This window comes from Bombina bombina, chromosome 4 (assembly GCF_027579735.1).
Source record: "Bombina bombina isolate aBomBom1 chromosome 4, aBomBom1.pri, whole genome shotgun sequence".
Taxonomy (NCBI): domain Eukaryota; kingdom Metazoa; phylum Chordata; class Amphibia; order Anura; family Bombinatoridae; genus Bombina; species Bombina bombina.
In genome coordinates, this window is record NC_069502.1 from 460,708,044 (window position 1) to 460,731,227 (window position 23,184).

Consider the following 23,184-nt stretch of genomic DNA (forward strand, 5'->3'; position numbering starts at 1 on the left):
GCTCTGGGGACAGCACAGCTTCCTGTGAGTGCCAGTGGCACCCAGGGCTGAGCATGTTGCAGGGTCATAGGATGTGTACCCGGTCCGGTATGAGAGTGCAGTTCCCTTCCGTGTTTTGTATATATATATATATATATATATATATATATTGTAATCAATTCTAGAGTACATGGCCCAGGGATGTGAAAAAAAGAATAATTGTGTTGGGCAGGGTGCTGCACTCTCCATGCATCTAACAGACCTAAATGACCAAGGCTACTATATACCGGATTTGGAGGTCGTATTGCTGCACGTGTTTTAAGGGTAGAGGAGTCTAGTATAGGGTCCATGGTAACATTAAGGTTCCCCACCCCCCTAGAATTTGTGTTCCTTTCCGTTTCTCCAGGACCAGAGAGAGTAATTTTTTTAAAGAAGGAAGATCTTTTTGAATTAGGGGCATAAACATTCACTAAGGTTATGGGTCTATTAAATAGTACACCTACGACTATGAGAATTCTGCCTTCAGCATCTGAGGTGGTGGAGAGCAACTGAAATGGGAGATGGTGGTGAATGAGGATTCCCACCCCGTTCTTTTTTAGTGGAGTTGGAGTTAAAGTAGCCTGTTGGGAACTCCCTAGAGGAAAATTTAGGTTCAGCAGATTTTAGAAAATAAGTTTCTTGTACAAAAATGACAGAATCTTTATGTTTTGCAAAACATTTCAGTGCAATGGATCTCTTAAATGAAGAGTTGAGACCTTTAGAGTTTTAGGAAATTATATGTAAGGTTCTATGTGTCATCGTGTGGGTATGAGGGTATTGCGTGTTTGAATATGTGTGAAGTCTCACACTGATGTTGATCAGAAGTCGCAGGATGAAGCCTCTCTGCTCCCGGAGCCCAAAAACGAAAATGCAAGGTTGGTGTTTCTGAGGCAGCATGGTATATACAGTACTTCAGAGTAGAACAGATTGCTAGGATGAACTGAGAAAACAAACAAACGTAAACAAACAATACAATACAATAAAAAAAAATACCCCAACAGGGGGAAAAGAACTGTAAACTGAACCCTATCAGGGTTATAAAATATGAGTGGGGGGATGGGGTGTAGCGACTTAAACTACTGTAACTCTTTGGACTATGGGACAGAGGGTCAGGAGAGGAGAAATTATATGGCTTTACCTCGGGGTATAGGGTGGGAGTGATAAATGGGGTTCTATGTAAAGTCATTGTTTTATGTTATAGGGTCTAGTGGGTACCAAATTACTGGGGGCTAAAAATATAAGCTGGGTTCCAGCTACTGAAGGGGTAAGATAAAGTCACTGGTTCTGGGACCAAGTTCAACTGGTGCACACTCTGGTGCATTGAGATAGGGTAGTGACTTCATGGTGGGTTCCTGACTTGGGAATCCGTGGTTCTCTGTACTGAGGAGGATGTTCTTCTTTTCCTGGATACTGTTGTCCAATGTTGACGTTGGGTTTTGGAACGACTGATGTTTTGTGGCAGAGATTCTTAGGTTTCTTCCTCGATCTGCGGTGGAGTCGGTCTCGGGATATTCAATTGAGAAAAGAATTTTTCAACATCCTCAATATCTCTGTAAATCGCCTCTTTATTGTCTTTTAAGACTTTTAGCGAGAAGGGGAATCCCCACCTGTATGGAACATTTAGCTTTCTCAGGTGTGATGTGAGGAATCCCACTTCTCTACACTTTGGTACGGTGATTGTGCTAAGGTCGGCATAAATTTGTAGAGGAGATCCTTCTATCTGTATTGGTGACTTTTTCCTCGCAGCTGTTAAAATTTGTTCTTTTTCCATGAAATAGTGGCATTTCAATATTACATCTCTAGACGGTGCCGAATCAGGTTTCAGACCTCAGGGCTCTATGTACCCTGCCCAACATTATTGTAGATCCATCTTCTTTGTCTAAGAGATAGCCAAATAGGTTTTCAACGTATTGGAGAAGCTTAACAGGAGTAATGGTTTCAGGGATACCACGTATCCGTAGGTTCTGACAACGGCCTCTATTGTCCAAGTCCTCCATTTGGGCCTGCAACTGCATAATTTCAGTGTTTTGGAGTTGTATTTGCATAGCTGTTAGATTTGTTGATTCAGAGATCTTTTCAGCATGTTCTTCCATTTGTAGTACCCTGTTGCCCAGGTCTGTAATGTCTTTTTTGATGTCTGATAACCCCTCTTTAATTAGTAAGCTCACTTGTGACATGAAGGAAGTGATATCTTCTTTTGAGGGTAACTATTTCAAATCTGCCCTAGTTAATGGATGATCATTAACTAGTGCTACGAGGGACCAAATAACGTGATGTTATAACAATACTGACGTTGATACTTATATATACATTCTGCAACACATGTATTTCCTAATTCGGAATCCAGCCATCCTTTACAGTCAATAACTATGAATATTATCGTACGCAGTTTTGGACTGGTAATACGCCACTGCAGAGTTATATGTATATATCAGTATACCTGTCCCGGGACTTGCATGGGAGCGTGCCTCGTGCACACTCATGTTATTTCCCTATTCAGTTTAAGGAAGTTAACTTTGAAATCTCATGAGATCACACAGTTCATGACCTCAGCACTGCTGATGCTGATTGGCTGCTGTTCATTTCTTCCTTCCTTCCTTCCTTCCTTTTTTTTTTTTTTTTTTAACCTGCAACTGGACAGCAGCTGAAGTATAACTGTTTACACAGCATTTACTCTGGTGAGCTGAGGAAATTGTGAGGTAAAATGTCTCTCTTTTTTTACATATAGATGCTCAGGTGATATTTTCCTGTCGACTTTTTACAGCTGTTGCGGCATCATCTTCAAGTGATTTAGCATTTAAGTATTATGTCCTTTTTACAGGGCCCATGTCTCTTGACCAATTTGCTGTAAATATACCCTCCATGTTATGTTTGTAGCATTTTCTGCATTTTGCCTATGTGCCAGCTAACTTATTTTGCATTGTTTACATATAATTGAGTTAGAAAATGAGAAAGCACATTTCAATCTATTTTCTCATTTTCCAGGCACAGAACATGCTGCTTCACAAGGAGGAAGACTTCACACTAGCTATTCAGTCCCGAGATGAGGCTTTAAGGGAGGAAAAAAGGATCAGAGGACAGATGGAAATTGTAGAAGAGAGTGGGAAGCAAAATGTAAGTATTACAAGTAGGGAAAGCCTCAGACCAGGATTACTCCTGGCAAAGAAAGATGTCAAATGTGAGGATGACTTTCAGATTTGAGTGAATTTAAAACACATAAAACATGGGTTAAACAACATTTAGATACTTATTTAATGTCTTCTAATATTTTCTTGTACCATAGAGATCTGCCCTGCAGCAACAATTATGTGATGTCCGGGAGGAAAAAAGTAGATTATCTGAAACACTGGAGAATGTCCTCTCATCCCATACACAACTCCAGAAAGACCTGGAAAAATTGCAGACCGAGTTGGGGCAAAGAGATTGTGATATCACTGCACTACAAAAGGAGAGGTAACTTGTTATAGTGCTTTGCAAAGAAGGAAGATAAGACAATGTACAATGTATAGTGATAGACAAGTGCATGGATCTACAACTGTGTTGAAGCAGAATTACATAGGCATAATGGATTCAAATCAAAATTTATACCAGTTGCTTCCTTGACTTCCTCATTTGCACTCTTTGCCTTCTGTTTTATCTAGTTCTACGTCCCTACCTATTATTTGTTGTTTTGATTCTTTGTTTTTCCCTATATATAAGCCAATTTGGCCTTACAGCTGTAAAGGAAAATAAATAGGTTAGCTAAGCTTATTGGAGACACATTTTCCGGTTGTGTGAACGTTCGGGTTTGTAGGAGTCTAGAATTAGTGCTTTGTACATCCTGTAATAGGCTCTACTATTGAAAAAAATTGTGTATATTGCTTGGCCTTTTTACATAATTCCCAGTACATATTTACCATACAGTACATTTTTTTTAAAGAAAGCTGTCACTAGGTCCTTGCTGAGGAAACCCACTTTGGACTCAGAATATCCTGCAAGTTTCAGACCAATAATCAACATTTATTTTATGACAAAAGTCATGGAAAATGTAATGGAGCTGCAAAAATATCCAGAGGGCAACAGGATCTTGGACACCCTTCAGGAATTATTGAGACATAAGTATTTGACTGAAACAACCCTGGTGAAAATTTGGGATGACATTACACATCTATTAAATGTGGCTCAGATCTTTAATGCATCCATGTACAAAGCATTGTATTACTAGGTGCCCAGGGTAAACTTCTCAACATTTGAGGACAACAGGGATATTTAACAACCCAGCATTTAAATGGAAGGCAATCAACATACTTCAAAATAATCTAGACATCATCAGCATTGTTTCAAGTGTGTTTGATCACCCAGGGGTGTGAACATTTTTTTAAAAACTACTTGTCCAAGGGACTAAAGCAGGAGCACAATCTACTTGTCCCTCGTGACAATCTACTTGTCTTGATTCGCAAAATAATTTTAACCAAAAGACAGTGTGGAATGGGAAAGACTATCTATAAAAGGTAGAGCAATTGCCTCTAAGGAAGACAAAAGTCAGATAAAATAGGGCATGGAGGGGAAATGATATATAGTGAACATGAACAGTATTCACCTAATAAGAGATTTACCTCATAACAACAGGTCAGGATGGAGGGAATAGCTATAATTTTTAACTCCTAAAATTGAGCAATTTGTCGTATCTTAGGTGAACAGATCCATACAAATTATATAGGAGTAGAATATGACCTTTATGCCTCCCCTGTGTATAGTTTTGCAGTATATACTAAGAGGGTGAAGGTAGCAGTGCTTTATGTACAACCATTATGCTTTTACTATATAGGCTGCTCAACTCCTATCTATATTTTTACAATGTTATGTCCCATATTTAATTATATAGGGGTACTTATTCTAAGGGGTTGTTTCCATGATATAAGATTTGGTCATGGAATGTAAAATAATAATTGTGGGCTTATGTGTTATAAATGAGGGTGTAAAGTAATACCTTATATAATACTTGTGGTGTGACACTGTACTCAATATTTTCAAATGAGAAAGAAGCATCTTTTATCAGGTAATAATGTGCAACATATGAAGCAAGGTGTAAATATGATAAACTGTTAGTGGAGCAAGCCCCAAACACATCATTTAGGATCTACATACACGCAGCAAGAATAGGGACATCAGCTTATCAAGATTAAACTGGTCTGCAGTACTATTAGTGGCAATCCCCGTAGATAAAATAACACTAAAAACCCTCAAGGAGATAATGAGTCATATTATGGTATACCTTCCAAAATTTCAAAGAGGGACACCCTCACGCACAAATAAATAAATATATATATATATATATATATATATATATATATATATATATATATATATATATATATATATATTCACACACAGAAAGTCCAGCACTCGCTTACAAGCTCTCAGCTAAGTTTAAAAGCAAAAATGGAAGAGTTAGTTACTGCATTTGGCCAAATGGGACAAGCCCAGGTACCACGTCAAGGTCCCTTCCAAAAACCTGGGACCCTAAAACAGCCACACAATGCTAGCTCTCAATCCAACAAACTGGGAACAAGTGAAGGGTGCACAGGCTTATGTAATCACCCCAGACATATACAATACACGGAAGGGGACTGCACTTTCAGATCAGACTGGGTACACATCCCATGACCCTGCAACATGCTCAGCCCTGGGTGCTCACTGGCACTCATAGGAAGCTGTGCTTTCCCCAGATTCATAGGCAGTTAGCCCCAGATAGGTCTGGGTGTAAGAACCATATGGAAAATTACAAAACAAATTAATACAACACACAGAGAAAGTCCAGCACTCACAAGCTCTTAGCTAAGATTAAAAGCAAAATTGGAAGGGTTAGTTACAGCATTTGTCCAAATGGGACAAGCCCAGGTACCATGTCAAGGTCCCTTCCAGAAACCTGCACCCAGACCTATCTGGGGCTAAATGCCTATGACTCTGGGGACAGCACAGCTTCCTGTGAGTGCCAGTGAGCACTCAGGGCTGAGCATGTTGCAGGGTCATCAGATGTGTACCCAGTCCGGTCTGAGAGTGTTGTCCCCTTCCGTATTTTGTATATGTCTGGGGTGATTACATAAGCTTGTGCACCCTTCACTTGTTCCCAATTTGTTGGATTGAGAGCTTGCATTGTGTGGCTGTTTTAGGGTCCCAGGTTTTTGGAAGGGACCTTGACATGGCACCTGGGCTTGTTCCATTTGACCAAATGCGGTAACTAACCCTTCCGTTTTTGCTTTTAATCTTAGCTGAGAGATTTTAAGTGAGTGCTGGACTTTCTCTGTGTGTTGTATTAATTTGTTTTGTAATTTTCCCTATGGTTCTTGCACCCAGACCTATCTGGGGCTAACTGCCTATGACTCTGGGGACAGCACAGCTTCCTGTGAGTGCCAGTGAGCACCCAGGGCTGAGCATGTTGCAGGGTCATGGGATGTGTACCCAGTCCGGTCTGAGAGTGCAGTCCCCTTCCATGATTTATTTATATATAGTGTTGATTTTTCAATACTTCCTAGTAGGCAAAATCATGTTTTGCTATAAAAAAACAACTATATATATAATATAATATAATATATATATATATATATATATATATATATATATATATACACACATATATATATCATTCATTAACATTCATTATGTAAATGCCTGTCGCTTACTGCAATATTTGTATTGTGTTGGTTACAGGTACATATATGTTCCTGCATCCAGTTCAGTACCCGCTGTGTGGTAAGGGGTGGGTAGATAACAAGAGGAGGACATGCAGTTGCAGTTTCATTTTGAAAAAACAAGACAAAACATTTTATAAATGTTAGCTATTTTAGGATTTTTATAGGACACTTTTATGTCCCCAAATGTTCAATATAACCTGGGAAAGTTTGCACCTGCATGCTCAATACCTTTTTAGCCAACAAAAGATTAAAAATTCCTAAAACTTCATTATCTTAACTACAAATAAGTCTGCTCTGTGAGTTACAAGATATTAGCAAGGGGAGTGAGTCCTTAACCCAACCATTACTGACCAACGCCCCTTACAAAAATCTTGGGTGGCCCTGTTCATATTATATTAATATAGCACTTTGCCCTCTTAACCTACTCAACTGTGAAAAGAACATTATTAATATTGACCAATATTGTTTAATACTGGTACTCTTTTAATGAATTACATTCTGTCATAAGCAGCTTGCATAAAAATTATTTCAATCTATTGAGAATGGAGACAAACATGTCTTAGATCTTCCATACTTTGTTGAACTCCTCATAATGTTGAGGAAAACAGTCATCAAACATTTATTGCAAGTAGTTATGTACAAGCAAGTCACTATTTCGAATGCTTAGTAAAGCAAAGAAGAATAACTTCTATTTATTCCAGATGAAAGCTGCCAGTCACATATCCATTACCATCACTATGTGTATATTCTCTCCTTCAGTGGTTATTATAAGTGTTTTTCATGAAATGGGGCACTTACACAAAATTATGGCCAAGGACAAAAAATATTCATAGTATATTCTTTCAAGCATCAACTCGCACATTTTAGGACGTATTAACATGGAAGATAACATTTTTTTAATATAATAATTTATTACATTAACGAAGTCCTTGGGGTGCTTGCCGATATAAAGAAAATAACATGACATGAATTTCAACAAGGGGAGTGAGGTACTAAACCGCTGCGCCGGTACTGGTAGCCATATAAAAATCAGATATCCTGTTGATCAGCAGCGTGAGCCACCGACCTCTAGAACCACTATATATATCGGTCTCACAGTACCCACCTCAGTAGCCAGAGCAACCACGTAGAGACACTGTTCTGTTGAGCTTATTGAGACACTCCAGAGCCCAACACATATGCCCATCACTGAGTGCACCGCCCAGCGCTGTGAATAGAAACCAACAGATTTTATATTCTGCTCCTGCGCTTTGAAAATACATAAATATTTGTATGATTTTGCTTACTTAAATTTTTTTATTCAGCTGAACTTTGCTGCTGTTTCACTTTGAGGTTTTCTAGAGTTTTCTGTTACCAAAACGCTGGAAAACTTCAAAGTGAAACAGCAGCAAAGTTCAGTTGAATAAAAAAATGTAAGCAAAATCATACAAATATTTATGTATTTTCCAAGCGTACCCCCTTCAGCTCACAGATTAGCTAGCAGCAGCCCAGGAGCAGAATCGGAACAAGCCGATCTCTATAATTCTCAGTGTATAGCAGAGCTGCGTAGCCAGAAAATCACTGAGAGTGACAAGTCTACCACTCACCTCCACTGAAAGCGGGTACTAGAAGGGAGGAGCTGAGCAGCGTGAGACACGCTGTTAAACCAGCGCCGTGGTAATACGGGGAATAAAAAAAAGCTTTTATTCTCTGCTTAATAAAGGGGGGGGGGGGGGGAAGCTATAACTGTTTGCTAAGGGAAGAAAAAAATTATAACTGTCTGCTTGCCCGCAGCAGGGCTAAATGTGAAAAAAAAACACATGCCCTGCACTCAAAACTGCATGCGTCGGGCGATAGGAATTGCGCATCCCTGTCACCATTGTAAAAGAATAATTATAAATTGGGTATTTGCTTAATGTTACCCTTTTATGCAGTGGAATATATCATAACTGTGTCTGATTATGAGGCTGCATACACCAAACCTTCTAGCACCAAATCCAGCCCTCAGTCTTCACCCAGTACTTGTAAACAATCATCCCAAGGTCCCACTCATGTGGCTCGGTCTCTTCCAATCTGGCCACTGATAATTCTTCTTGTTTATATTGTATACTTCGCACTGTTTTTGTGGAAGTAATAAATCAGAGGGTGCCAGCACAATAATCTGCTGTGTCTGATCAGCATTAATCCAGGCAATTTAGTTAAAAAAAATGTTATCTTTTATTCATTTCAATGAAACCATTGGTGGGTTAAAAACACAACCGCAATGCAATGTCTAATTTATTTCTGCCTACATCCATACATACAGTATGCCTTCCATTCAGTTTTAGGGCTAAACTCTATGTTATGTCATCCAAGGGCCCAGCAAAAATCATTTGGTGTAACATCACAGCAATGTCAGAGGTTTAGAGAGTTTAGTTTAGGACATATAGCTTGTAATGTTCTACATTCAGATGCAAAAGTACAAAATGTTTAGTCACTTCTAGAGGCAGAGAATTTATGCCTGATATTATATTCCTGCTGATTTGTAGGCAAACATCTTACCAGTAGAAATCGAAGAAAAGGAAAATAATGTTCTATGCATTTCTAAAACATATGCTGGAGTCTTTGCACGATGATCGTACAAGAGCTTTTAAACCATTAACATAAAACTTTATCACTCATATATGGGATAACGTTTAGAATAAACCCTTTTTCTTTCAACCTGCAATTAAGCCACAGTTTTAGAATGTATCTTGTCTGTGGAATCTACCTTAGATTCTATAGGGATTGGCATCACTTGCTTGTGAACTATTAGAAAAACCTACCTTTGGAACCGACTATGAACCAATCAGACAACAATATTTTATTTGTTAAATGGATTTATATGAGGAAGGGAAAATAATTTACCACATTTCAGACCTTATATTTCACTATTTTAAAAAGTTTGTTTTTCACCTTCTTTTTTTTGTAATTAGAACTCAGAGTCAGAAACAGATACAGCAGCTGGAGGTTGAACTATCAGAATGTCAAGCCCGGCTACTCCATGCTGACTCCTACCAACGTGAGCAGGTGTATAGAGGTTTAAATATGTGTGTAAACGTTCTGTGCTACTAACCGTATTCATCTTGCTTATTCACATCATGCATTTCCTTTGCCCCATGTGCAGACTGAGCAGCTGCGCAGGACTGTAGAGAGGAGTCGAGAGGACAACAAGAAGCTTGCACATACTCTTGAAAAGACTATGCAGCAGTGTAGCAGGCTGCAAAGCCATGTGGGGGAACTGGAAAAGGATCTGCAGAGGAAAGAGGTTGAAGAGCAAAAGTTGAAATTGTTAAGGTGTGAGTCTTTTAATACTCTGTATTTTAGATTGATTAAAGGTCTAATTCATATGCTAATCTGTGGAGCATATGTACTAGATCATTACAGTGGATTGCGCTATAGAAACCGATAAGGTTTAAATCCGTGTTATCCCATTTGAGTCCTCTCTCAATGTATTGTACCATTATTAGCAATAGTATGTATTTATTCATTGTATCTATTCCTTTTGCTACAGGGAGCAAGTTGAGCAAGATGCCAAGTTACAATGCCAGCAATTCGAAGAGCATCTCACATGTCTGAAACAGCAGCACAAGGCTAAGAGTGAGGAAGCAAAGAAAGCAGCCCGTAGAGAGATAACAGAGGTATTGAGATTGAGAACCTTCCATTATACCACTTTCACATGCATAATGTTGGAGTCTTGTGTAATTAACACTGTGTCCCACATAAGTCATATAAAATAGGGTTGGAATCTATGTGGTTTGGGGTTTGTGTACTTTAAACCTTGTGTTTTTGTAAGTGACCGTGTCCAAGGCACACAAATATTGAAGGGGAACATGTAAGGTTATAAACTATTTAAAAAAAAGATCTCATGTAATTTCACTAATTTTATAAACTAAATGATTAGAAGGAAAGTGAGTGTCACAAATACATATTTAGGGAGTGAACTAATTGCTGGTCTCTTCCTGCTTATCTGCACACAGTTAAAAAAAGCATTAGAAGAAGCTACTTTTAAATCAGAAGAGTTTTCTTGCCTGAATCATGAGCTCAGGAGTACAGTGTCGACATTAGAGAAAGCTGCTTTACAATATAAACAACAGGTCCGCAGACTGAAGACACAACTCAGACTCCACATAGAAAATGAGGAGACAAGCAAGCGTGCCAAGAAGGAACAAGTGGGTAACCAAAGTGCTATATTTATCATTGTGTTTTTACTTTGTCATACTCTATACGGTATCTGTGTGCATTGCTTATCTGTATTTGCTTTCATCCTTCTAATTGTATTTCCATTAGGAAAACATAGTACATAATAGCACTATGTTTTAGTTGACCTATACCAAAGAGTAGATTATTCACAATTTGTGAACGCATAACCACTTAAAGGGACATACAAGTGTAAAAATAGAATGCATTTTTTCATTAGAGCATTTTATTTTTAAATAAAAATGGCTTTTTTCGTTATGCAGCCTAGATTACGAGTGTTGCGCTAACTGCAGCGCAAGTGCGGTAAAAACTATTTAATAACATAAGGACAGGTGAGGCTCGAGGGAGCCTAACAACAAACGATCTTGCACTGCAGTTAGCGCAACACTCGTAATCTAGGTAATAATTAAAGTTGCAATGCATTGCAGCACCTGAAAATACATAGCTGCTAAGTAAATTAACAGTGGCATACATTACCACTAATCACCTTTACAAGAACATCTTTGCAGGGGTAAAATTAATTGTGATTAGTAATGATCATTAAGAAGTTATATCTAATATTCTGTTGCTAGATAATTATCACCTTTCATTGATGCTAATTGCATTGTTCTTGTGAAAATGATTAAATAAAAATAAATATATATAATGATATTTTAATTAAGAATACATTAATTACAACAAAGATGTGTGTACACAAAAAAGAATCATCAACACTCTGAACTTGTTGATTGAGACGGATGCTACGGGATATTTCTCCTTTTGTGAATGCCAAAAAAGAGCTATAGGAGACACATAGAGCACATAATGTTCTAGCCGTTCATTTTTCCCATGTCAATGTTTCTGACACTTTTATGTACACGTGTATATATCTAAAATGATAACTTTCCATTCATGAACCATTTCCAGGAGACCGTGGCTGAGCTCAAACACTTGGAACAAGTAAACAAGGAATATAAAAAGGTCAATAAGGAGCAGGTAAGAAGCAGCAAGTGATTGAAATGAAAGTAAACAATATTAGGAAATAATGTTATAGTGTTTATTTATTTAATATGTGAGATCTCATACAGTTAACAAGATATTTAGGAAATGTGAACATTAGCTTGTCCTGACAAACAGGAGGCTATTCCTAGAGGCCCTCTGAGGATATGTAGGCAGGGCTGCAAGGGGAGTGGCAGATAAGCCTAAATTTTGTTTTCTTTCATAAGATGGTGAAAGTCCATGAGCCATCACATGTGAGATCCTATACTCAAGCTTTGAGGTTTAATGAGACCAACTTGAAATAGGGCAGGAAAAACAGTTAAGGCAGGTAGAGGTACTAAACAGGCACAGCGGCCTGCAGAACCTTCCTACCAAAAGCAGACTCAAGAGGCAAACTTGTCAAAAAAGTAGAATTTGGTAAAAGTATGTAAAATGACCAAATAGCTGCCTTGCAAATCTGTTAAATAAAAGCTTTTCTTTCTGACACGATGAGTCCACGGATCATCATTAATTACTGCAGAATATCACTCCTGCCCAACAGGAGGCGGCAAAGAGCACCACAGAAAGCTGTTAAATATCACCTCCCTTCCCTCCCACCCCAGTCATTCTCTTTGCCCACGTTAGAGCAAGGAAGTGGTAATATTAGGTGTTTAAAAAGATTCTTCAATCAAGAGTTTATTATTTTTTGTTTGGTTAAATAACACAAGCTTGTGTTTGTTCTGATAGGGTGTAGCTGTAGTCCACATCAGTCTCTTCAGTAGAGCAGTGGTGGTTTTAAAGCATTGGGAACTTGTGGGACATAATTCTCACTGCGCCTCCCATATATCTAATGCTGCCCTAATACTGAAAGTCTGAATAAGATTACTCAGACTTTGTTTTTTTTTTCCACAGGTCTATGTGAGGGAGAGGACCTCTCAAGCCTGGTGAGCTGCCTTACTGCCGGGCAGATTTCTAAGGTAAGTGCTAAGTTTATTTTCTGGGGTATGTACACAGGAAAATTGGCACTTTATTATACATATGGACACAAGATGACATTATCCCTAAGAGTGAGGATACGTTATAAGGGCAGTTACAGCAGGCACTGGGGATGTGGAGATGTGGCTCATATGTTTGTTAGGTGGTTACGCCATGATAGGTGCAATTTCTCAACTCCCAACGGCTTTATTTTTATATCATTAGCCGACCGGGAGGTTTAACTTTGTTATGCCATGATAGGTGCAATTTCTCTACTCCCGGCGGCTTTATTTTTACAAGTCATTAGCCGCCCGGGAGGTTTATCATAATACGCCCACGATGGGCGGAGCTAAGCTACGCAACATTGTTTGTGCGCCTTTTTGGTATTCATATCCCCATTTCCGGTGGTACAGAGAAGCGATTGTAGATATTCTCTGCTGCGTTATGTCACGCAGCAGAGAGGCCTCACATACTGTACTAAAAAGTGTCTTAAGTGAGTCCGGACGCCTACTGTTTGTTAGTTATTCCATCTGGTGGCAGGCAGATACCTCAGCAAGGCTTAGCTGAGGTGTGGAGATTGTCTGTCTGATTTTTATTGTTAATGGAAAATTTATTTGCAGGCAAGATAAAGCAGTTTCTTTTAACATTTAAAGACACAGTAACAGTTATTTTGTGAGGTAATTCTAGTTAAGGTATCCCATTTTTAATTTATCAAATTGTGAATACAGATGGTCCAAGAGGTCCTACGAGATTCTAATTAAGATATCCAATTTTAATGGAATAAATTGTACAGCAAAATTAAGACTTTTAACATTTAGACACAGTAACGTTTTTTTGTGAGGTAACTTTAGTTATGATATCCAATTTTTAATTAATCAAAATGTGAATAAAGATGTTACATATACTTTATGTTTTGATACTAATTGAGAGAATTTTACAGTTCAGGGATAGACCTTTTTCTGAGCCATCATTGTTTCGGATGCTGTTCAGGAGCATTCTGACAATGTTCAATATATGCTGCAGCTTTCTCCTCAAGTGTCCCAAAACTTAGCGTCCATTCAACCAGCGCCCTGCACTTCCTCCACGACGACTCCTGGAGTTACCTTGCAAAACATCGCTTCCCTCATGTACTCTGCAGTTTCGGGTGCGTTGTCTGCTTTTCCCATGCTACAGGGAAAGCGCAAGAGGAAAAGTAAACATTCAGTGAGCGAGGTTTCTGTCACAGTTGTTGCTATCTCAGAGGTCCCCTCCCAGAAGCCTGAGGAAGAGGATACTTCGGTAGCATCTGAGGGTGAAATCTCAGATTCTGACAGTATAATTCCTGCTGATACTGAAGTAGTATCGTTCAGGTTTAAGCTAGAACACCTCCGTCTGTTACTTAAGGATGTTTTAGCTACTCTGGACGACAACGACACCACGGTCGTTGTTAATCCTATGAAATCCAGTAAGCTAAACAAATATTGTGATGTACCTTCCATGGAGGAGGTTTTTTCCTGTACCAGATCGAGCTTCTGAGATCATTTCTAAGGAATGGGAGAGAATGGGTATCCCTTTTTTCTCCATCTCCTATATTTAAAAAGATGTTTACCGGGGGGTGGAGCCAACTGTCGAGGTGGATGGTCGCATTCCTTTAGAGCTCCGGCACCAAATAGTCTAAAAGGGGATTAATTATCTTATTTTATAGCCCAAATTTTTTCAGAGGCGAGCTACAATACTATCAGCTACTCTATGTTTAAGTTTGATTGTCGGCAAGGACTTTTTGGCGTTAGTTCTGTCACTTTGCCAAGGCAAGCTATTTGAAGATTATGTTACTCGAGTCAGCCAAGATGGCGACCACCTCGTAGGATGAAGAAATTTTGAGTCTACTAGAAGATCATTTTACGCAGTTAAGACTGGCACTTATAAAGGTGTTTGATCATAAATTGGAGACTAACACAGACAGACAGAATACAGGGAAGCTTCATGACATCCATGAGGACAATCTACATAATTTGGCTCCCTCCCTATACCGGAATAGCTGCGATGGGCCTGAATGGAAGCGAAATGAAGGGGACTTAGGTGACTCCTTAACCATTGTTTCTACTTACGGTGAGTCACCCTTTACCCAGCGGATATCTTCCCGACAAGAGGACCTGATATCTTTTAGACTCCACTTGCATCTACCTCTGTTTTCACCTATCTCACTTTGCATCAGTGAGTTGCAGGAGGAAAGGATTTTGCTAAGCCCCATTGCCGTAGCGCCGAGAAGCAGATCTTAGAGGATGGGGCTTATCTTGAGCTTGCCGGGTACGCTGCTCCTGGACTAGGAGTGAAGGGGGAATTTTCCCTATTTAATCCGGTGAGATCTTTTTCAAGGTCGGGGAACAAGCGATAGTGGAAATTTTGGGGTTCCGATCTAGAATGTCTTGTGGCCGGGGGTCGGCCTCTGCGACGGATTGACTATGTATCTTGGCAATTGCTGGACACTATGCCCTATCATAGGGATGTAACCATGGAAGATGCGGCTTCTAAGGATCTCCTAAGAGACATATTACTGGTCTATAAAGCAATATGCTCAGTTGGTGTGGGATAGACCGCCTGGCTGAGACTAAACGTGGACTCATGTTAAAAACTTTTTACTTGTACTAATTGTTTGATACAGTATTTGTGATAAGTTTATAGGTATTGCTAGTGCATACAGATAATCCATGTATACTTAAGGGTATTGGGTATTCTATCATATTGCCTTTGTCTCTATGACATGATATAACATTTATCTAAGTTTACTATTCCGTGTTTCTAGCTGCAAGTCATTTCTCTTTTAGTGTATGCATTGCTGATCTCCCTGTATGCATTTCTCTTGTTAAGTGTGTTCAGTCCACGGGTCATCCATTACTTATGGGATATATTCTCCTTCCCAACAGGAAGTTGCAAGAGGATCACCCAAGCAGAGCTGCCAAATAGCTCCTCCCCTCACATGTCATACCCAGTCATTCTCTTGCAAGTCTCAACAAAGAAGGAGGTTGCGAGAGGAGATAGGAGTTTTTTTACCTAATTATTCTTCAATCAAAAGTTTATTATTTTAAAATGGCACCGGAGTGTGCTGTTTTTTCTCTCAGGCAGTATTTAGAAGAAGAATCTGCCTGCGTTTTCTATGATCTTAGCAGACGTAACTAAGATCCACTGGCTGTTCTCGCACATTCTGAGGAGTGGGATAACTTCAGAAAAGGGAATAGCATGCGGGGTCCCCCGCAGATGAGGTATGTGCAGTAATATTTTCTAGGAATGGAATTGACTAAGAAAACACTGCTGTTACCCATATGATGTAAGTACAGCCTTTAATGCAGTAGTAGCGACTGGTATCAGGCTGATAAATGTATGCGCAGTTGAGTTATTTTCTAGGGACTAGAATTTGACTGAGAAAATACTGTTAATACTGAAATAAATGTATGAGCCTTAACTGCAGTAGAAGCGACTGGTAGCAGGCTTAGTGATAACTTTGCATAACACTGGAAAGTTGTTTTTAAAACGTTTACTGGCATGTTATTCGTTTTGTGAGGTACTTTGGTGATGAATCTTTTTGGGCATGATTTTTTTCCATATGGCTAACGTATATTTCTGCATAGAAACCGTTGTATCAGGTCTCCCACTGTTGTAATATGAGTGGGAGGGACCTTTTTTTAGTGCCTTGTTGCGCAGTTAAAATTCTAGCACAGTCTTCCTGCTTCTTCCTCCTTGATCCAGGACGTCTCCAGAGAGCTCAGGGGTCTTCAAAATTCATTTTTGAGGGAGGTAATCAGTCACAGCAGACCTGTGACAGTGTGTTTGACTGTGATAAAAGCGTTAAATCATAAATTGATTATCCGTTTTTGGGTATTGAGGGGTTAATCATCCGTTTGCTTGTGGGTGCAATCCTCTGCTAAATTCATACATTTACTGTTAAAATTGTTAGCTATAACTGAATTAGTTCATTGTTATTTCAACTGTGACAGTTTTTTGTGTTTTTAAAAGCGCTGCAGCGTTTTTTCTATTGCTTGTAAATTTATTGAAAGATTTTTTTCCAAGCTTGCTAGCTTTCATTGCTAGTCTGTTTAAACATGTCTGATACAGATGAATCTACTTGTTCATTATGTTTAAAAGCCAATGTGGAGCCCAATAGAAATGTGTACCAATTGTATTGATGTTACTTTAAATAAAGGTCAGTCTTTACTGGTAAAGAAATTATCACCAGACACCGAGGGGGAAGTTATGCCGACTAACTCTCCTCACGTGTCAGTACCTTCGCCTCCCGCTCAGGAGGTGCGTGAGATTGTGGCGCCAAGTACATCAAGGCCCTTACAAATCACTTTGCATGATATGGCTAATGTTATGAAAGAAGTATTATCTAATTTGCCTGAGTTAAGAGGCAAGCGCGATAGCTCTGGGTTTAGGACAGAGCGCGCCGATGACACGAGAGCCATGTCCGATACTGCGTCACAATTTGCAGAACATGAGGACGGAGAGCTTCATTCTGTGGGTGACGGATCTGATCCGGGGAGACCGGATTCAGAAATTTCAAATTTTAAATTTAAGCTTGAGAACCTCCGTGTATTGCTAGGGGAGGTGTTAGCGGCTCTGAATGATTGCGACACGGTTGCAATCCCAGAGAAATTATGTAGGCTGGATAAATACTATGCGGTACCGGTGTGTACTGACGTTTTTCCTATACCTAAAAGGCTTACAGAGATTATTAGCAAGGAGTAGAATAGACCTGGTGTGCCCTTTTCCCCTCCTCCGATATTTAGAAAAATGTTCCCAATAGACGCCACCACACGAGACTTATGGCAGACGGTCCCTAAGGTGGAGGGAGCAGTTTCTACTTTGCCAAGCGTACCACTATCCCGGTGGAGGATAGTTGTGCTTTCTCAGATCCAATGGATAAAAAATTAGGTTACCTTAAGAAAATGTTTGTTCAACAAGGTTTTATATTACAGCCCCTTGCATGCATTGCGCCCGTCACTGCTGCAGCGGCATTCTGGTTTGAGTCTCTGGAAGAGGCTATTTGCACAGCACCATTGGATGAGATTATGAACAAGCTTAAAGCCCTTAAGCTAGCTAATGCATTTGTTTCGGATGCCGTTGTGCATTTAACCAAACTAACGGCTAAGAACTCCGGATTCGCCATCCAGGCACGCAGAGCGCTATGGCTTAAATCCTGGTCAGCAGATATAACTTCTAAATCTAAATTGCTTAATATTCCTTTCAAAGGGCAAACCTTATTCGGGCCCGGCTTGAAAGAAATTATTGCTGACATTACTGGAGGTAAGGGTCACACCCTTCCTCAGGACAGGGCCAAATCAAAGGCCAAACAGTCTAATTTTCGTACCTTTCGTAATTTCAAGGCAGGAGCAGCATCAACTTCCTCCGCTCCAAAACAGGAAGGGACTGCTACTCGTTACAGACAGGGTTGGAAAGGCAACCAGTCCTGGAACAAGGGCAAGCAGGCCAGAAAACCTACTTCTGCCCCTAAGACAGCATGAAGAAAGGGCCCCCTATCCGGAAACGGATCTAGTGGGGGGCAGACTTTCTCTCTTCGCCCAGGCCTGGGCAAGAGATGTCCAGGATCCCTGGGCGTTGGAGATCATATCTCAGGGATACCTTCTGGACTTCAAAACTTCTCCTCCACAAGGGAGATTTCATCTGTCAAGGTTATCAACAAACCTAATAAAGAAAGAGGCATTTCTACGATGTGTACAAGACCTCTTAGTAATGGGAGTGATCCACCCGGTTCCGCGGACGGAACAAGGGCAAGGTTTTTACTCAAATCTGTTTGTGGTTCCCAAAAAAGAGGGAACCTTCAGGCCAATCTTGGACCTGAAGATCTTAAACAAATTCCTAAGGGTTCCATCGTTCAAAATGGAAACTATTCGAACCATCCTACCCATGATCCAAGAGGGTCAGTATATGACCACAGTGGACTTAAAGGATGCCTACCTTCACATACCGATTCACAGAGATCATTATCGGTACCTAAGGTTTGCCTTCCTAGACAGGCATTACCAGTTTGTAGCTCTTCCCTTCGGGTTGGCTACGGCCCCGAGAATTTTTACAAAGGTTCTGGGCTCGCTTCTGGCGGTACTAAGACCGCGAGGCATAGCGGTGGCTCCGTACCTAGACGACATTCTGATACAAGCGTCAAGTTTTCAAAATGCAAAGTCTCATACAGAGATAGTTCTAGCATTTCTGAGGTCGCATGGGTGGAAAGTGAACATGGAAAAGAGTTCTCTGTTCCCACTCACAAGGGTTCCCTTTCTAGGGACTCTTATAGATGCTGTAGAGATGAAGATTTACCTGACGGAGTCCAGGTTATCAAAAATCCTAAATGCTTGCCGTGTCCTTCATTCCATTCCAAGCCCATCAGTAGCTCAGTGCATGGAAGTAATCGGCTTAATGGTCGCGGCAATGGACATAGTGCCATTTGCCCATTTGCGCGCCTACATCTCAGACCGCTGCAACTATGCATGCTAAGTCAGTGGAATGGGGATTACTCAGATCTGTCCCCTTTACTAAATCTGGAACAGGAGGCCAGAGATTCTCTTCTCTGGTGGTTGTCGCAGGTTCATATGTCCAAAGGAATGACTTTTCGCAGACCAGATTGGACGATTGTAACAGATGCCAGCCTACTAGGCTGGGGTGCAGTCTGGAACTCCCTGAAGGCTCAGGGATCGTGGACTCAGGAGGAGAAACTCCTCCCAATAAACATTCTGGAATTAAGAGCAATATTCAATGGTCTTCTAGCTTGGCCTCAGTTAGCAACACTGAGGTTCATCAGATTTCAGTCGGACAACATCACGACTGTGGCTTACATCAATCATCAAGGGGGAACCAGGAGTTCCCTAGCGATGTTGGAAGTCTCGAAGATAATTCGCTGGGCAGAGTCTCACTCTTGTCATCTGTCAGCGATCTACATCCCAGGCGTGGAGAACTGGGAGGCGGATTTTCTAAGTCGCCAGACCTTTCATCCGGGGGAGTGGGAACTTCACCCGGAGGTGTTTGCTCAACTGATTCTTCGTTGGGGCGAACCGGTGCTAGATCTCATGGCATCTCGCCAGAACGCCAAGCTTCCTTGTTACGGATCCAGGTCCAGGGACCCGGGAGCGGTGCTGGTAGATGCATTAGCAGCCCCTTGGGTTTTCAACATGGCTTATGTGTTTCCACCATTTCCGTTGCTACCTCGACTGATTGCCAGGATCAAACAGGAGAGAGCATCAGTGATTCTGATAGCGCCTGCGTGGCCACGCAGGACCTGGTATGCAGACCTAGTGGACATGTCGTCCTGTCCACCATGGTCTCTGCCTCTGAGGCAGGACCTTCTAATGCAGGGTCCTTTCAACCATCCAAGCCTAATTTCTCTGAGGCTGACTGCATGGAGATTGAACGCTTGATTCTCTCAAAGCGTGGTTTTTCGGAGTCGGTTATTGATACGTTAATACAGGCTCGGAAACCTGTTACCAGAAAAATTTACCATAAGATATGGCGTAAATATTTATATTGGTGTGAATCCAAGAGTTACTCATGGAGTAAGGTTAGGATTCCTAGGATATTGGCTTTTCTACAAGAAGGTTTAGAAAAGGGTTTATCCGCTAGTTCGTTAAAGGGACAGATTTCTGCTCTGTCTATTCTTTTACACAAACGTCTGGCAGAGAATCCAGATGTCCAGGCTTTTTGTCAGGCTTTGGCTAGGATTAAGCCTGTGTTTAAAACTGTTGCTCCTCCGTGGAGCTTAAACTTGGTTCTTAAAGTTCTTCAGGGTGTTCCGTTTGAACCCCTTCATTCCATTGATATTAAGCTTTTATCTTGGAAAGTTCTGTTTTTGATGGCTATTTCCTCGGCTCGAAGAGTCTCTGAGTTATCTGCCTTACATTGCGATTCTCCTTATCTGATTTTTCATTCAGACAAGGTAGTTCTGCGTACTAAACCTGGGTTTTTACCTAAGGTTGTTTCTAACAGGAATATCAATCAATAGATTGTTGTTCCTTCATTATGTCCTAATCCTTCTTCAAAGAAGGAACGTCTTTTGCATAATCTGGTTGTAGTCCATGCCCTGAAGTTCTACTTACAGGCAACTAAAGATTTTCGGCAAACTTCTTCTCTGTTTGTCGTTTATTCTGGTCAGAGGAGAGGTCAAAAGGCTTCGGCCACCTCTCTCTCTTTTTGGCTTCGTAGCATAATACGTTTAGCCTATGAGACTGCTGGACAGCAGCCTCCTGAAAGAATTACAGCTCATTCCACTAGAGCTGTGGCTTCCACCTGGGCCTTTAAGAATGAGGCCTCTGTTGAACAGATTTGCAAGGCTGCAACTTGGTCTTCACTTCATACCTTTTCAAAATTTTACAAATTTGACACTTTTGCTTCTTCGGAGGCTGTTTTTGGGAGAAAGGTTCTACAGACAGTGGTTCCTTCTGTTTAAATGTTCCTGCCTTGTCCCTCCCATCATCCGTGTACTTTAGCTTTGGTATTGGTATCCCATAAGTAATGGATGACCCGTGGACTGAACACACTTAACAAGAGAAAACATAATTTATGCTTACCTGATAAATTTATTTCTCTTGTAGTGTGTTCAGTCCACGGCCCGCCCTGTCTTTTTTGAGGCAGTTCTAAATTTTAATTAAAACTCCAGTCACCACTGCACCCTATAGTTTTTCCTTTCTCGTCTTGTTTCGGTCGAATGACTGGATATGACATGTGAGGGGAGGAGCTATATGGCAGCTCTGCTTGGGTGATCCTCTTGCAACTTCCTGTTGGGAAGGAGAATATATCCCATAAGTAATGGATGACCCGTGGACTGAACACACTACAAGAGAAATATATTTATCAGGTAAGCATAAATTATGTTTTTTTTTTGCATGCAGAGATTAGTAGATGCTACTGAGTTGTGTCTCCTGGGAAAGAAGATGCTTATGGTTTTTTGATTATGTGGCTGTGCCGCTGCCGGCCAAGGTGGCGCAGTCGTGAGTCTAGATCTCCTGGGTGACTGTAGTTTAATATACTATATTATGATTGTTACTGAAACTGTATGCCTGAGACATTTTGTAATGCCCTTTTTCCCATCTGGTATAAGTGTAATCCTCTCAAAACTAATGGTGTGTGTCTATGTTTATGTAGAACAACAACGATAGCCCTTGACTGCTTATATCTGGTATGTTATTAGTCATGTTGCATAGTTTAGGTGTGTGCGATCTACCCTCATCCCCTTTTCATATATTCTCATAAACTTAAGCCCTGTTTGTCCCGTCAAGTTCTCACTGTAAACTTTTATTATAATTGGTTTCCTCCATCCTATCATAAGGTACACACTCATACTATAGACCACTTTAGCTGGCTTACAGGAGGAGCTCTATCCTTATTAATAATTATTATCTCCTATTATTTCAACTACATTATCTACTATGCCTAAATGACCCCCCCCATTTCCATATAATGTACCTCCCTGTTTGGAAGGGCTACTTGTACCGCAACCTTAAATTGACTTCCCTTTATTCCATTTATGCTGTAACATAAGTTATATATGTCAATTTTTTTTTCTATTCCAAAGTTGGTTATGCATGGCTACAGAATGTTTCCCCTAAGTTTTACAAGTATTGATGTAGTTTTTCTTGGATTCATCTATGCTGTATTACAAGTTGTAGATATTTATAGAATGTTTCAAGATGTCAGGGGACTCCTCACCTCTCTCTGTTATAAACGTAGTCATGCATATCTGTAGAATGTTTTAAAGCAAAACTAAATCTGAAAATGTGAGGTGTTTATCCTGTATGGTTAAATTTTTTCTGTGATACAATGGCTATGGCTATATCCCTAAATGTATATCAGATATGATGTTGCTTTTTGTTCTTTTCTGTATTGGTATACCTCTTGTAACATAGCATGTATGTTATAGTCTGTTCTCAACCTCAATAAAATATTTATAAAAAAAAAAAAATGTTTACCCATAGCGGACTCTTTCAAGGAGTCTTGGCAGACGGTACCCAAGGTGGAAGGGACAATTTCCAGGCTAGCCAGGAGACCTACTATTCCCATAGAGGATAGTTGTTCCTTTAAAGGGATAGTAAACCCAAAAACTTTTTAAATCTTTATTAAAACTTCATTATGTATGTGACATATTTCAAATAAGTTAGGACAAATCAGTATTATACTGACAAAAACTGTACATCTGATTAGCACTCACATTCCTGAGATAGAATTTTTGTGGATATTGACTTAGATGAGACTCCTAGGTGGAGTTCAGAGCTAGAATATTAAAATTTAACTTTTATTCAAAATTATTAAAATATATTACAAACACACAAAGACAAAAACTTTTAAAATTATCATCTGCTGTTGAGATTGTTTTCTTTATTAGGTG

General features: G+C 40.1%; 1 protein-coding gene across 1 annotated transcript in view; it reads left to right on the plus strand.

Moving 5' to 3' along the window:
* CCDC150 (coiled-coil domain containing 150) overlaps positions 1 to 23,184 on the plus strand; it is a 168,079-nt gene that overhangs the window by 120,170 nt on the left and 24,725 nt on the right. Inside the window, exons 18-24 of the mRNA XM_053710336.1 lie at positions 3,004 to 3,132; positions 3,302 to 3,471; positions 9,626 to 9,719; positions 9,817 to 9,986; positions 10,204 to 10,330; positions 10,670 to 10,861; positions 11,796 to 11,864. Coding sequence (XP_053566311.1) covers positions 3,004 to 3,132; positions 3,302 to 3,471; positions 9,626 to 9,719; positions 9,817 to 9,986; positions 10,204 to 10,330; positions 10,670 to 10,861; positions 11,796 to 11,864 — 951 coding nt within the window. The remainder of the gene's footprint in view (positions 1 to 3,003; positions 3,133 to 3,301; positions 3,472 to 9,625; positions 9,720 to 9,816; positions 9,987 to 10,203; positions 10,331 to 10,669; positions 10,862 to 11,795; positions 11,865 to 23,184) is intronic.